General features: G+C 34.5%; 3 protein-coding genes across 6 annotated transcripts; 1 reads left to right on the top strand and 2 right to left on the bottom strand.

Annotated features, from left to right (window-relative positions):
• The first annotated feature begins 1719 nt into the window (after window positions 1-1719).
• Window positions 1720-4412, top strand: LOC145032485 (fasciclin-like arabinogalactan protein 17). 3 transcript variants are annotated; one of them, XR_013677149.1, is made up of 3 exons: window positions 1720-3297; window positions 3886-4012; window positions 4100-4412. XR_013677149.1 is itself a non-coding variant. In XM_078981308.1 (2 exons), exons 1-2 carry the CDS (start codon window positions 1971-1973, stop codon window positions 3957-3959), a joined length of 1401 nt encoding a protein of 466 aa, XP_078837434.1. In that variant the 5' UTR covers window positions 1720-1970; the 3' UTR covers window positions 3960-4412. The 3 variants fall into 3 exon arrangements, 1 of the variants encoding a protein (XP_078837434.1); XR_013677148.1 differs by having other exon boundaries at window positions 4097-4412; XM_078981308.1 differs by having other exon boundaries at window positions 3886-4412.
• A 1964-nt stretch (window positions 4413-6376) lies between these two features.
• Window positions 6377-10421, bottom strand: LOC145032486 (uncharacterized). Of its 2 annotated transcripts, none has more exons than XM_078981309.1 (6): window positions 10270-10421; window positions 9299-9780; window positions 9110-9214; window positions 8932-9003; window positions 8735-8854; window positions 6377-7037 (listed from the first exon to the last, which is right to left on the bottom strand). In XM_078981309.1, exons 2-6 carry the CDS (start codon window positions 9776-9778, stop codon window positions 6663-6665), a joined length of 1152 nt encoding a protein of 383 aa, XP_078837435.1. In that variant the 5' UTR covers window positions 9779-9780; window positions 10270-10421; the 3' UTR covers window positions 6377-6662. The 2 variants fall into 2 exon arrangements, with proteins under 2 accessions (XP_078837435.1, XP_078837436.1); XM_078981310.1 differs by having other exon boundaries at window positions 8735-8842.
• An 832-nt stretch (window positions 10422-11253) lies between these two features.
• On the bottom strand, window positions 11254-14499 carry LOC145032484 (calcium-dependent protein kinase 26-like). Its single transcript, XM_078981307.1, has 6 exons — window positions 13133-14499; window positions 12896-13039; window positions 12665-12817; window positions 12279-12562; window positions 11948-12172; window positions 11254-11653 (listed from the first exon to the last, which is right to left on the bottom strand). The coding sequence occupies exons 1-6, from the start codon at window positions 13947-13949 to the stop codon at window positions 11531-11533; spliced, it is 1746 nt and encodes a 581-aa protein (XP_078837433.1). The 5' UTR covers window positions 13950-14499; the 3' UTR covers window positions 11254-11530.
• Between the last annotated feature and the right edge of the window lie 301 nt (window positions 14500-14800).

Below are 14800 nucleotides of genomic sequence, written 5' to 3'. Positions count from 1 at the left end.
GTATTTTTTGGGGGTTTTAGTCAAAACCACGACTTTTTTGGATTGATGGTCCTTTTGAGCTAGTTTCCTTGCACTTTTGGTCCCTCGGAAAACTGAAAAGACAAAAATGCCCTTCTAATATATTTTTTATGGTTTTTTCTATTTAATTTAAAGTTTTATTAATAAAAATTATGGCCCCACCTCTCTTTCTTTCTCTCTCTCTCTCTCTCTCTCTCTCTCTCTCTCTCTCTCTCTCTCTCTTTCTATCTCCAAGTTTTATTTCTTCATTTTCTTCTTCATTTTTAAGGTAAAAACACCACCGGGGGTGGATGCATTTCCGGTGACCATCAAGAATAACACCTCCACCGGTGAGCCAAGGGGCTGCCATCGCCACAACCAATACCTCCCTCGCCACCAACTGTCGCCATCAGTACCTCCACCGGCGAGCCAAAGGGTTGCCATCACCACCACCAACACCTCCCTCGCCATTAGTTGTCGCCTTCACTGATGCTTCCTTCTTCTCGGATCAACAGAGGATTGAAGACCTACATTCTATTTTACGTTTTGCTGCCAATCACAACAGAAAGGGACTGAAGGCTCCGGGATAGCCTTCTGCGGGCACCCCTCCTCGTGACTGTGTAACCACCACAAACGAACCACCACAGGACAAAGTTTCTTTGCTGCCCTCGTGTTTCTTTTCTGCTTTCGTTCAAGTTCTTTCTTCTCCGATCAGACAAGGACCGAAGAAACCCACTCCCAACCCTCCTCCTCATCCCCTTTCTGCGGACGATCACCACCCACAAACATCCCCCTGAATCTGTAGTTGTTTCCAATCGGGTCCCTCTTCTCGATCAGACAAAGGGAGAGGACCGAAGTCCTTATTCCTCAAACGTGTGTTGCTGACTGATTGGATCTGAAGAGGAAAGAAGATGCTGAAGGGGAAAAGGGTTTTTGGGTTTAATGTTTGATAGCCTCGTGATTTTGCAGGATGTTGTTCCATCTCCGGTGTAGCTTCTTGACAACAATCAAGAAGAGGACGAAGTGAGGAATTGAAGAGGTTGGTCAATTGCAAAGAGGGATAAGGCATCTCTAGTGTCGATCTGCAATTGATTTGGAACAAAAGGAACTTGATTGAAATAAGAGAAGAAGGAATGGAACACAACAACCGGGGTAGATCGATCATTATTCACAGGAAGAGAGGGAGGGCTGCCATGGTGGTCTCCTAGTTAAGGTGGAAACAACAACTTCGACTATTTGCTGCTGCTTCTTTTTTTTGTTAGCATATGAGAGAGAGAGTGTGTGTGTTGACATGTGGGCTCAATTTTATATTTAATAATAATAATAATTTTAAAAAGTAAAATAAAAATGAAATTTAAATTCATTAAGAGTATAATAGTCTTTTTAGTTTGAATAAGAATAAAAAATGTAAGGAAACTAACTCAAAAAGACTACCAATCCAAAAAAAATCATACTTTGAACTAAAACCAAAAAAAAAATTACATACCACACCAACCATTTTTGCAATTTTGTCTTTTATATTTAACTTTCTAGTTTTGTTATTTAGCGGCTCTTAGAGCTTAGAGGCAAGCCAAGCCGTTTGAGAGCCGAAGCAGGATGCTTTCTTCTACACGTGTGGTCCCTACATACAGCCTGTGCTACCCTACGCCTTCTTCCTAACTCGTAAAACGGCATCGGGGCATGTCGTTTCACTTACCTTCTCTGTTTTTCTACCACCTGTCCTGTCTCCCACTCTCTTTTAATCCCAAAACAAAACCCATCTTCCCCTTTTCATTCTCACCTCTCACCACCATGTCCAAAAGGACCAAAACCTAGAAAGAGAAACGACAACTCCCATTCAATTACATTATTTCTCGAGAGAGAGAGAGAGAAAGAGTAAAATAAAGGAGTACCCATCTCCTAATCATCCTCGTCTTCTTCTTCTTCCGATTCTTCTTCTGCTTTTGATCTTTTGTTTTTCCTAGTTCAGCATCATGGGTTCTCTGAACTATGGTGCATTGAACCTTATATTCTTAACGTTTCTTCTTATAACCATTGATTCAACTGCATTGCCGCATCAAAACCCCAAATCTAACTCCACCCAGATCAATTCCAACTCCGTTCTCGTAGCGCTTCTCGATTCGCATTACACTGAGCTATCTGAACTCGTCGAAAAAGCTCTTCTTCTACAAACCCTCGAGGAAGCGGTTTCGCGTCATAATATCACCATTTTTGCTCCCAATAATGAAGCTCTGGAGAGGCAGATGGATCCTGAATTCAAGCGGTTTCTACTCGAGCCTGGTAATTTGAAATCGCTACAGAATCTGTTGCTTTTCCATATTATTCCGTCTCGGGTCGGGTCGAAAGAATGGCCACGTGAGGATTTTGAATCGGTAGCTCATCATAAAACGCTTTGTGTCGATGAAGCTGACAACCATTTGCCGTTGACCCGCGGGAATTCCGGCGAGAAAATAGTAGGCGGTCTAGCCAGAGTCACCAGGCCCGATGATGTTATCCGACCTGACGGGTTGATCCATGGGATCGAGCGGTTGTTGGTCCCGCGATCTGTGCAAGAAGATTTTAACCGGAGGAGGAGTTTGGCTTCCATTTCTGCTGTTTTACCAGAAGGTGCTCCTGTTGTCGATCCCAGAACCCACCGGTTGAAAAAACCGGCTACTCCCGTTCCTGCAGGTGCTCCACCAGCTCTCCCTGTATACGATGCAATGGCACCTGGTCCTTCTCTAGCTCCGGCTCCAGCCCCGGGACCCGGTGGGCCACGCCACCACTTCGACGGCGAGAGCCAGGTGAAAGATTTCATCCAAACCCTCCTACATTACGGTGGATACAACGAATTAGCAGACATTTTGGTAAATTTGACGTCGCTAGCGACGGAGATGGGTAAGTTAGTGTCGGAGGGTTATGTTTTAACGGTGTTGGCACCGAATGATGAAGCCATGTCGAAACTCACCACCGACCAACTGAGTGATCCGGGTGCACCAGAGCAGATAATGTACTATCATTTGGTGCCAGAGTATCAAACCGAAGAGAGTATGTATAATTCGGTAAGGCGGTTCGGGAAGGTTCAATACGACACTCTGCGGTTGCCGCATAAAGTTGTGGCGGAGGAGGCCGATGGGTCGGTTAAATTCGGGCAAGGTGAGGGATCGGCGTATTTGTTTGACCCGGACATCTACACCGATGGGAGGATATCGGTGCAAGGTATCGATGGAGTATTGTTTCCTATGGAAGAGCCAACGGAAAAACCAGCTAGCAAGGTTGCGCCGACGACGGCGCCTAAGGTCGTGGCTAAGCAAAGAAGAGGTACGCTTTCTTACTTTTAATCCTCCTTGTATATTATTAATGCCGTCATTCGATTACACTAATCTGATCGGACCTGTTGCAAGAACTTTCCGTTGAGTTGTTGCCGGAATAAGTTTAATGGTTGTCTGTTGTGGTGGGTCACATGGAATTATTCGTCCGCGTCTATTGCACTCATACGACTTCATAGTTTATACTCATGAAACTTAAAAGAGTAGATTACTCCTTTCATAGCATAAGGTACAACTGAGCTAGGCTTGATTTTGTTAGCCAATTTGGTAGCTTTTTTTTTTTTTACTGATGTGGGAAATTTGAAATTACAACTTTTAAGAGAGTGGTTAAAATATTTGTAATAGTAGAAACTTTGGTGTCACTTTAAGTGTAGGTAAAGACTTGGTTATTAAGCATATAATGCTTAGTTATGAAGGGGGTATATCTAACTTTAAGATAGTCAATTCAGGTTTTTTGTTGCATTAATTACAGGTTACTACGACATCGTTTCATCAAATATCTTGGATTGTTATGCAGTTATTTATTAATCTATTTTTGGAAAAATAATAAACTTATAATTCATTATTTTGGTAAATGCAGGGAAATTATTGGAAGTGGCATGTTCGATAGTTGGAGTATTCGGACAGGATTCTCATTTTACAAGTTGTTATTGATATATATATATATATATACACATATTACATATATAAAATATATATGAAAAAAGGTGGGTATTTGATTTATTAAATATAAAAGTGGGGTGATTAAAAAAGAAATGGAATATTTTGATTAATTATTAAAATATTGGCAGTAGGAAAATTGTGTGCAAAAATAGGGCAGGGCATAAAGCAAGGAAGGGGAAGCGAATGAATGGTGCAGTTTGGCATTCAACGAAGTTTCCCCAGAGAATCAGATCCTCAAATGAGACAACAAAAACCCTTCTTTTTTTATATTATTATTAATTTTTTTCAATAATTTTCCAAATTTTTTCTTTCTTGAGGGTGTTATTATTATATATACTGTAATTAGTAAAAGCCGATTTTTCTTTACTTTTCATGTGTTATGTTTGATTTTTGCGGAAAATGTATTTGTCCAAACAATTGTATAAATATGAGATACTTTTATAACTGTTAGCAAGTAATTATTTAAAGTAACAAAATACATTTTTATCTAAAATTTAACATGAAATGGTAAGTTTGTTATTTTAAATTAAAAATTTATATATTTCATTAATAAGTAACTTGTAAAGTAACAACTGTTTTTTTTTTTTTTTAACAATTAATCATTTTTAAAAGAAAAATAAATATTTATCTTTTTGTATTATATTTTGGCGATTAAATAAAATATAACAGGCGTCGGTGGTGTGAAAGGTTTGTTCCCATTTTGTAAATGTCTTTTTCCTTTATTAGAACCTTTATGGGGTGTAATTTAAGATAGATATAATTATTAGAACCTTTCGACTGCAATGAAAATAAATCAAATTCTTAATTTATCTTTTAGCGACTGTTTTTGATACTGCATATGAACAAAAAGCAAAACAAGACAAAAGAAATATATAAATAAATAAATAAATAAAATGAAACATTAATCAACAGAAGGTAATGATATAATTAAATTGTATTAAGTTGATTGAAGGTTTGTTGAAATGTTTTATCTGTTGTCGTTTTCAAATTCATTATAATATTAAGTCATGCTTTTTTATTTTTAAAAATTAACATGTAATTAGGAAAACGACATCACATCCATCCATTTTCTTTAATAATTAATAGATAGTGAAAGTCTAATTAAAAGTATTATCATAATTATTTGATTGTGAAGATCAATTCCAAGAAGGGTCTTCATTTTATATAAAAACATGGTAGTCGTTTTGTGCACACGCAGATGATTTGCGTATTAGAAAAGGTATCTATCAGGACTCAGGAGAAAAGATAATAATAGCTCATTAACAGATAAATGGTGTTTATTACTTAATTTATCCCGTCTCTCTCTCTCTCTTCTTTTTTTCAACAAAGGTAGAAATAAAATCTTTTGTTATCTTTATTGACTAAACACATCTTTAATTATAGACTCTTTAACCATTCAAACAAAAATCTATCTGTAATTTTTATTTTATCTTTTAAATTTGCTCGCTGCAAACAGTGACATTGTTAATTTGTTATCGTTGTGACCAAATAATTTACGAGATTAATGATAAGACGGGTATTTGATGCATGCATTATATTCCGCCTACATAACTATTTTGTTTGGTGGTTCAAATAGAACTCTAGGTATCTGCTTAGTTAGTGTGTCAAACGTAACTTAAATTTTATTTATCTGTTTTACATCAAATAAATAAAGTAAAATATTCTAGATTTATAATATCTAAAAACAGCTCTTATAATTATCAATTAAAGTTGACTTGTATCTTTTTTTAATCACTTCATAAGCTATATTATTAAAAAAATGGTATATGATTAGTCGTGTGTTTTATCAGATTACTAGATTGCAATACATGTCACTTATTTGTTTTATTTAAAAACGTATATTATGTTTTATATTACTAAAAATACCAGTAAACAAAAAATACATAAATTCCAAATTGAAGGGCCATTTTAAAGTTGGAAACTTTAACAATATATGTAATTTTAATATAACATCAAATTTGATGTTATGCTATTATACGGTATAATATAAACTTGATGCCAAAATAATAGTATAAAACATAAGATGCCCTTTAATAAATTGAGTGTTCATTTATCAAAAAAACTAAATAAATAAATAAAATAAAATAACAGACAATATATAGAATTGTATGTGGATCTAAATAATTCAAATATTAATTATTTAGGGATAGTTTGGGATGAAAATATAAGCTTGGTGAGATGTTGACTGATATATTTGGTTGAATTGAATGTATACTTATTACTTGTTAGGTTAATGATTGATGAACACCACCAACTACATCTTAGCTGGCCCTTTCTCCAACTTATATGATTCATTTATATTTAGTATTAGTATCTTCTTCCAAATCAATTTAATTAAAAAAAAGAGAGAGAGGATTATTAAAAAAATAAAGATAAAGATTTACTGTAAAATAAAAGAATGAAGCATATGATAAAAATAAATAAATCCATTTCAATTCACATTTCACAAAGCGAAAGATCCAAACCAGTTTCCGCAACTTTTACAACTTTGGTTTTAAAGAAAAACAAAAAGATCCGTACAACATGATATAAACGAGTAAACCAACAGAAAAAACAGACTCATACAACATGTGACCAGTAACTTACAGTCGCTATTCACAACACAGAAGAAACCTTAAACAACTTGAAAAAAGAAGCCTATTAGATACAGAGAGATATTAAACATTATATCAAGGTTGTTTTAAGTTTTAAGTTTTAACCTCCAACAACGATGTCTGCAGACAAAACACCATTGACTTCTTCTGCTTCTTCTTCTTCTTCTTCTTCTTCTTCTATCCGAGCTTCAACTTGAAGAGGATTTGGATCATGGGATTGTTCATTGGATGGTTTCTCTTCTTCTTCTTCTTCTTCTTCTTGAACTTGGACTTGTGTTTTTACAGGCTTTTCCTTTGACTTTCCAGGTTTGACTTCATTTTTGGATACTGATTTTCTGAGTGGTTTCTTGGAAACAGCAACAGCAACAGGAGCAGTAGTGTCTTTGTCTTTGTCACCATTTGTTGTGATGGTTCCGATACCCACATTGCTCTTGTTCCGGCCAAGTTTTGGAGATTTTGGGCGTGTTGTTGGTATCTATACACAAAGTATACAATAAACTATTAAATTATATACAATACAAAAAGAACAATATACACTCACCATTTTAACGATTTATCTACTTTTTTGATAAATTTGTGAAAATTCGTTTGTGTTTTTCTAAATTTTACCCCAATATTAATAAGGATGTAAGTTGGGCGTAAGAGTATCAACGTAATCACCAGAAGTTACATCAAATCTGGTGTAAATAAATTAATATGTTTACATCCAATGTATATATACCATAATTAATCGTCAAATTTGGGTTTACTAATGAATTATATCTATATGATTTTTTTTTTTGTAGTTTGATTACTCTTGAATTTTTTTTAAATGTTGGGCTTAAGGCTGTGTTTGACAGACTAGCTGAAAAAGTAACAGCGTTTGGTAAAAACTAGCTGACAAGCTAGATGGCAATTGCAAAATGACATAAAAGGACATTTAAATATATAACTAAAACGTGTTAACACCAAATTTGGCTAAAAACTAAGTTCTTCTACAACTTTTCTTTTTAAATAAATTTGAAGAAGCGAATATGCAAAGTATGAGTTTTACATGTTTTTTACAACTTTACGTGCATGAAAACAAATATGTAAAAACACTACTATGTCAAAATGAAAAATCTTCAAAAGAAGTTGCAAAAAACGAATATGTAGAAGAACATTGGGAAAACATAGTAAAGGAAGTTATAGAAAAAATTGCAAAAACAGCTGTAGAAGTTATTGTAAAAAAATGTAAATATACTAAGTTTTATAAAACATGTAAAAACAAAATTGTAAAAAGAGTTTTAGCATATATGGATATATTTGGAAAACTTGTGAAAAAGCTCAAGGAGCTTAATAATAAGAGATTCAAATAGCTTTATAAAAAGCCAGCTTATAAGCACTTTAGTGGCCTCACTAATGTAAAGTAATATTAATTTGAGAAAAAATAAATGAGGGAAAACTTGTAAACGTTTAGTAAATGTAATGGGGAAAGCCTACTTTTTCTCTTTTTCTGTATTAAGTCGTTCTTTATGCATTAAGTCAAAAAGAAACACCAATATATAGTTTACCAGATTAAGTCAAATCCCCTTTATGTCAAAAAGAAGCAATAACTAAGCTTTAACCCTACAGTAGGTAGTTAACCATAGTGTCATGCCTCTTTTTGTCAAAAGTCAAAACCATAGCTTATCTGATTTATCAAATATAATCACCTTCTGAACCTTTTCATCTTGATAAATTAAGAATGTTTTAGAGTTTCAATCAGAAAGATTGCAGATTTAAGTTAGTGGAATGCATATTTTGCAAGATGAAGTGGATATGTTGTAAAGTAAGAGTTATACTAAAGAGATATAGAAGCTCATTAGGTTGTCAAAGAAAATGAGACTTGAAAAAAGTGAAAAGGAAATCCAAGTCCCATTTTCAACTAAGAAAAAAAAAGCTTCATTTATCTGAAAATATCTGAACAGAAAAGCCTATGTACCTAGGGCAATTCAATAACTTTTTTTCGAAATGAAATACATGTTATTTTGGTGTAAGGTATGTTTAGTGCAAAGATGCAATATCATGCAAGATGTCCTCTATAATAACTTCTAAATGAAGCAATTTTCCATTAACCATCGATCTTATAAACCTGTTAAAATTTGTACTTTTAAACCTCATGCATGAATTTTTTAACAAAAAATAAGTTCAAAGTCAAAGTGTTACAAGTACCTTCTTCAAGTCAACTTTTGGAGGTGGCTCTTTGTAAAATTTTGGCATTGGTGCAGCTTTAAACATCAAGCTCTTCCTCAACTGCTTGATCTCTGCTTCTTGGCTTTCCTGCATTTGCAACTTTGACCAAGTCAAACAATACAAACTTTGTCACCTGATTAAAACGTTCATTGACTAAAGATTTCACAAGCCAAAACCTTTGACTTTTCTTGCAAGTTGGTTTTCTCCGCTTCTTTCGCATGAATCTTCTCCTCTATCTTTGAAAAGAACTACACAAAGATCAAACATGATTAATCTATATGGGTTACATCAAGAAATTGATGGAAATAAACAACAAGGATACATTATATACAACATGATTAAGTAAGTAAGTACCTCTTTTCTCTTTTCAGCACGCTCTTCCAACCTTGAAGAAAAGCCAATCACACTGTTCTTATGCTGCCCATCAGGGGCATCTTCACTTCCATTAGATTTCCTAGGCTAAAACAAACAAACAAACAACAATAAGAAACACAAGAACACAACAAATTAAGGCTACAAAGAAAGGGGTAAAAAGGAATTTACACGTGACACGCGAACCGAATCCAAAGTAGCTCTTCTAGAAGGTGTGGCATCAATACTTGCATTCTTTTCCTTTGTTTTTACTCCTGTTGAAGCTCTTCTATTAGCAGGATTCATGGCATTTCCATTTGATACTGTGGCTGGCTGCTTACCAGGGTGCCCATCAATGCTAGCTCTCATGGAATTAGGGTTTTGGGGTTTAGAAGGGAAAGATAAACTTTGAGTTAGATGGGGTTTTGGCTTACGAGCCAATATGCTACCTTTAGAGCCATTTTTGGCTACTTTATTGTTCTTTGAAGTACCTCCATTAGTAGTAACCTCACTTGAATTTGGTATTTTGGTGCCATTAACATTCTCAGAAGATTCACTCACTTCCACTTTTGTTGATTCGAGACCTTCCTCAACTTCATTCGAGTTTTCATGATCTACCACGTTTATAACACCATTTTCATCTTCAGTGTGAACCCCATTGCCAGGCTCCATTCCTATTCAAATTTCGTCAAAAGAGATAGCACAGATTCAATATCATTTTTCATCGAAATTAACGGATCAAAACATTTGAAATCAGTAAATTTCTTGGATAGTGAATTATAAACTGTTTGAGCATTCGCTTTTGTGATTTCAAATTGAACCCACACGAATCGAACAAAAGTGAACAAAACCCGTACGGATTTTCCGAGATTTAAGTTTCGAAACCTTGAAAAATCTCAGATTCGGAGAATTTTGATGCCACTGTTGTCATTTTCAGCCTAGACACACCGACATCCATCAGGTAGGAAGTAGGAACACTCACTTTCATACTAACATTTTAATTAACACTACTGAAATTAGTAGATTAACACGAAGATCAATGAATTTGAGTATCGAGAATTGAGCAAAATACAGTCAACCAAGGGTTGAAAACAGTCAAAAGACTGAATAAATCAAAGCAATTCATGAAAATATCACAGATTTGGAAGGAAACTACGGAATACCTCGATTGAATGAAGTTTTGAGGGTTTGATTTGTGCTTCTGAAGAATAAAACAAAGATTCTGCCTTCAAATTCAAATGCTGTTATAAAAATGGCGTCTTGATGTGTGTGTGTGACAAGAAGATTTCAGTGGGGTGTGAGGGGATCATGGATGAAGAGGGTGGGGCTGGGGTAAAACTTTCATTTTTTGTGAAATGACCAGTATGTCCCTACGGAGGTTGGTTGATAATTATGTTTTATCCGTTGGAACACTTTTCGATACATAAAGCACAAGTCTTTAAAACGAGGTTTACAACACGCGAAGCCTAATTATACATAGTACAAGCCTAAATATGTGCGATATTACCAAAATATCCTCAAGCAACTTTGATTCAATAATTCACAATTAATCAAATTATTAGTTGGTGTATATGTATGGCGTACACCCATGTGCTGCCAGCTCATGTGAAGGGTAATTTGCAGTACTACAATCAAAATAAATAGAGATATTATAATCATATTATTAGATTCAAATTATAAATTTTTCTGTCGTAATCAAAATTAAATTTGAAAGTGTTTCTCATATAAAATTTAACATTTGATTGTCACATAAAATTTTACTCAATAATCAAACAATTAGAAGACCTTTTAATTACATAAAGGAAAAAATCAACTCAGTGACGAAAATGTAAACTTATAAAGAAAATATTGTATTCCAAGTGTATGTATGCCTACATACATGTATGTTTGTAGATGAAATGGTTGATGATTAAGAATTAGAATATTGAAACTATGGCTGTTGTCATCTTGTGTTCTTGTAAGACACTTCATGCATGCTGTCTTTTAACAATGCTACAAGAACCAAAAGTAATATATATATATATATATATATATATATATATATATATATATATATATATATATATATATATATATATATATATATATATATATATATATATATATATATATATATATATATGTCTTTTAGCACCTACACCCTTATATTTCCTGTGACTTCATTCTTTAGCATCATGACATGCACTGGAGGTTGTACTCCATGCCAAAATGGTTGGACCCTAGAACATATCGACTGGGGGTGTTGTAATTCATGCATAAACCATTGTATCATGTTCAAAGACAGACAAGTAATTATTGGTGTAAAGAAATGTTGCATTCTGTAGCTGCGAATTCATATTCATAATCTTTTGATATTCTTCTGCAAAAATATACGAGAAATTCATTGGCATAAATATGAAAAAAAATATATATATATATTTGAAATCAAAAAACAGCCAACGGCTCCTTGAATCCAATGATAAAGTTATTCCTGGATCGATTCCTTCCAAAATTGGTAGTTCCTTTGTGCATCATTGCAACAAACTCACCATAATCTATACGTCCATCCTGCAAAATTAAAAACCAATAAAAACTCTTATATTTAACTTTCAACTCAAAGAAATGGCTTTTTTGGGTGAAATGCAAGAAAAAGATTGTACATGAAGAGGTAACAAACAAAAGGGTTACTAAATAATCAAGGGTTTAAGTCAAAAAAACAATCTTTTTGCAAAAAAGCAAGAAAAAGATATTTAAAGACTTTCATTGTCAAACAATTAGTAAAATAATCAAGGGTCCAAGTCAATGAAACAATATTTTAGCAAAAAGCAAGAAAAAGATGTATATATATATTTAAAGGCTTACATTGTTCTGATCAACTTCTTTCATAATTTCTTCCAAATAGATATCAGCAACTCCAAACTCTTTGCAGGCTTGTTGGAGTTCATCATGTGTAATATAACCACTCCCATCTTTATCAAAATATGCAAAAGCAGCAAATAAACGATCCTCTCTATCAACTTTGGTAAAATGCAAAGTTGCAGCCACAAATTCATCATAGTCGATAGTTCCACTATTATCAATATCAGCCTGCAAAAAGATAACATATATGTTAATAAGAATAATAATAATAACCAAATCAATGAAAGTAAATTACTGTTTCTTGCATTTAGCTCTTAATTAAGATAACACTTACAGACTGAATTAGATCATGAATTTCAGATTCGTCAAGATCAGCACCACATCTCTTGAGTCCATCCTTGAGTTCATCAAAAGTAATATAGCCACTATTATCAACATCGATCATCTTAAACATTTGCTTTAGTCCAGCAATTTCTTCTTCCGAGAGCTTTGATGCAATGACCCTAAGAGCCATTTTCTTGAGCTTATTCATGGCAGAAAACTGAGTCAAACGAGTCAAAACTGCAGGATCAAGCGGCTTATCTGGAGCAACCCCATCTACACTAACCCAGGGATGACCTACACACCAATTAGAATCAAGAAAGTAAGAAAACTGAATATTGAAATACAACATTTTTTCAAAAACTTTACAATGAGAAAAAGAGAAAGAGTTAAACTTACAAAGAATTTCATGAGCAGTTAGTCGCCAACAACGGTCTCTAACTAGCATTTTCTTTATCAGATCCTTAGCACTTGTAGAGATAGAAGGCCATGGATCAAAGGAAAAGTCAAGTTCACCCTGTAAAATCTCCAAGAACACATCATCCTGTGTTTCTGTAACCAAAAGAAAGGAAAAAAGTTCATGATCCAAAATAAAACAAGAGAGAATATTCACAATTCACAAAATTACACCTCCCCAAAAAGGTGGCACCCCTGAAAGGAGAACGTAAAGGATGACACCAGCACTCCAAATGTCTATTTCAGGACCATAATGTCTTTGCAAAACCTCTGGTGCAACATAATAAGGGCTTCCAACTACATCCGTAAAGATTTCACCTGCAATTTAGGCTGCATAAACATGATGAACAAACATATTCCAACATGAATTCATTGAAGAAGTAATTAACATGCAAGATCTTGAAAAGATACCTGGTTTAAAGAAAACCGATAATCCAAAATCTATGGCTTTAAGAGACGAATCTTCATCTTCATCGACAAAGAGAAAATTCTCAGGCTTAAGATCCCGATGGATAACACCCAATGAATGACATGCCTCGATAACACTAGCAATAGTTTTAAGAAGATCAGCTGCTTTGCGTTCAGAGTAATGACCTTTTTTAGAAATTCTATCAAAAAGTTCACCTCCACTACAAAGTTCCATCACTAAATGAACTTCAAAACCATCTTCATAAGCACCTTCAATGGAAACCACATTAGGGTGTCCTGACAAATGATGCATAATTTCAACCTCCCTCCTAACATCTTCCACATCATCATCGGTTACTAATTTCCTCTTGGAAATCGATTTGCAAGCAAATTGTTTCCCGTTTTTCTTTGAAGTGCAAATGGAAGTTGTACCAAATTGTCCACGTCCCAGTTCTGAACCAACTGCATAGCGATCTCTTAAATTTCCAGTATTCTTTTTCAAGACTTTATCAACTAAAAGACCTGCACTTGAATGTCTTCTCCTATGATGTGAATTCATGGTGTTAAATGTCTCATTTTTCTGTGTCGGTTTGCTTTGTTGCTTCATTGGTTTATGGTCCTCATTGGATATGATTACTACATGTGGAGGTGTATTTTGGACAGGTCTGGTAATCTTATTATGTTTATGATGACGTTGATTTCTTGCTCTTCTTTTTTCATATTGGATATAATTTGGTGACCTAGACCACCATAATGAACGCCATATGGATCCAAAGAATCCATGCTTCAAGCACCTTGGTGCTCCACATCTATTTCCCATCTAAAATGATTTAAACGATGTAGGATATTGACTTCAAGTATTAATGTATAAGTTCTCAGTTTCACTCACTATCCTTTTTCATAAGAGGAAGCAACGACGATGAGCATGAAAATACTAAACAACCAGATACGAAATACAATCACCGGTTTTTGTACACACGGCCAGATAAACAGGAAGATCGAACGAAATCAAGTTTACCCAACCCACGATGTACTGATCTTTAATTTCACCAATATGAACATGATCAAGGAGAAAATTTAATAAAACCCCAATATCGAATGATGTTGATTACTCGAGGGGAGATGCAAAAATGACGGAAACAACACAAGATCGGTGGATATAATCGATAGAATGTTGAGTTTATATGGTTTTGCTAGGTCTCCATGCAAAACCTTAAAAAAAGGAAATTTTCTTGTGCGGGTTTTTTTGATTGTTTAAAGGGTCTGTTTCGGGTATGAATTCTTATCTTCATCTCGTGTACCCCTCCGTTCAACAGCTATGAATCTGCTGAAACGGCGGGTAGGGAGTTGGGGGTACCGAGGGGATTGGAAAGGAGCGAAAGAGGAAAGCAACGGGTTTTTTCCGTTGGAACTTCCCAGATAACATTTAGATAAAATTGCAAAAATGGTCCTATCGTATGCATTTTTTTTTAGGGTTTCGGTTCAAACATCGATTTTTTTGGATTCATAGTCCTTTTGATCTAGTTTGTACGTAGAATTGGTCCCCCGACTTAACTTCCGTTAAGTTATTACTGTTAACCCCCTCATGTGCATTTTACATGAAGGTATATTTGTCTTTTCACATATAAAGAACCATTTTTGCAACTAAAAAAAATATATCACTCTTTAAAA

Source organism: Lactuca saligna, chromosome 2, assembly GCF_052625555.1.
Source record: "Lactuca saligna cultivar CGN05327 chromosome 2, ASM5262555v1, whole genome shotgun sequence".
Classification (NCBI taxonomy): domain Eukaryota; kingdom Viridiplantae; phylum Streptophyta; class Magnoliopsida; order Asterales; family Asteraceae; genus Lactuca; species Lactuca saligna.
The sequence above is the reverse complement of the archived record's forward strand: the minus strand, read 5'-3'. Positions and strand labels throughout refer to the sequence as shown.

Coding starts and splice junctions, on each gene's coding strand:
- LOC145032485 (XM_078981308.1), top strand. CDS start 1,971: ATGGGTTCTCTGAACTATGGTGCATTGAACCTTATATTCTTAACGTTT. Junction 3,298..3,885: donor CGTGGCTAAGCAAAGAAGAG/GTACGCTTTCTT, acceptor TGGTAAATGCAG/GGAAATTATTGGAAGTGGCA.
- LOC145032486 (XM_078981309.1), bottom strand. CDS start 9,778: ATGGAGCCTGGCAATGGGGTTCACACTGAAGATGAAAATGGTGTTATA. Junction 9,215..9,298: donor ATTCGGTTCGCGTGTCACGT/GTAAATTCCTTT, acceptor TGTTTGTTTTAG/CCTAGGAAATCTAATGGAAG. Junction 7,038..8,734: donor CAAAAGTTGACTTGAAGAAG/GTACTTGTAACA, acceptor CTTTGTGTATAG/ATACCAACAACACGCCCAAA.
- LOC145032484 (XM_078981307.1), bottom strand. CDS start 13,949: ATGGGAAATAGATGTGGAGCACCAAGGTGCTTGAAGCATGGATTCTTT. Junction 12,563..12,664: donor AACTGCTCATGAAATTCTTT/GTAAGTTTAACT, acceptor ATTGGTGTGTAG/GTCATCCCTGGGTTAGTGTA. Junction 12,173..12,278: donor TTCATGATCTAATTCAGTCT/GTAAGTGTTATC, acceptor ATCTTTTTGCAG/GCTGATATTGATAATAGTGG.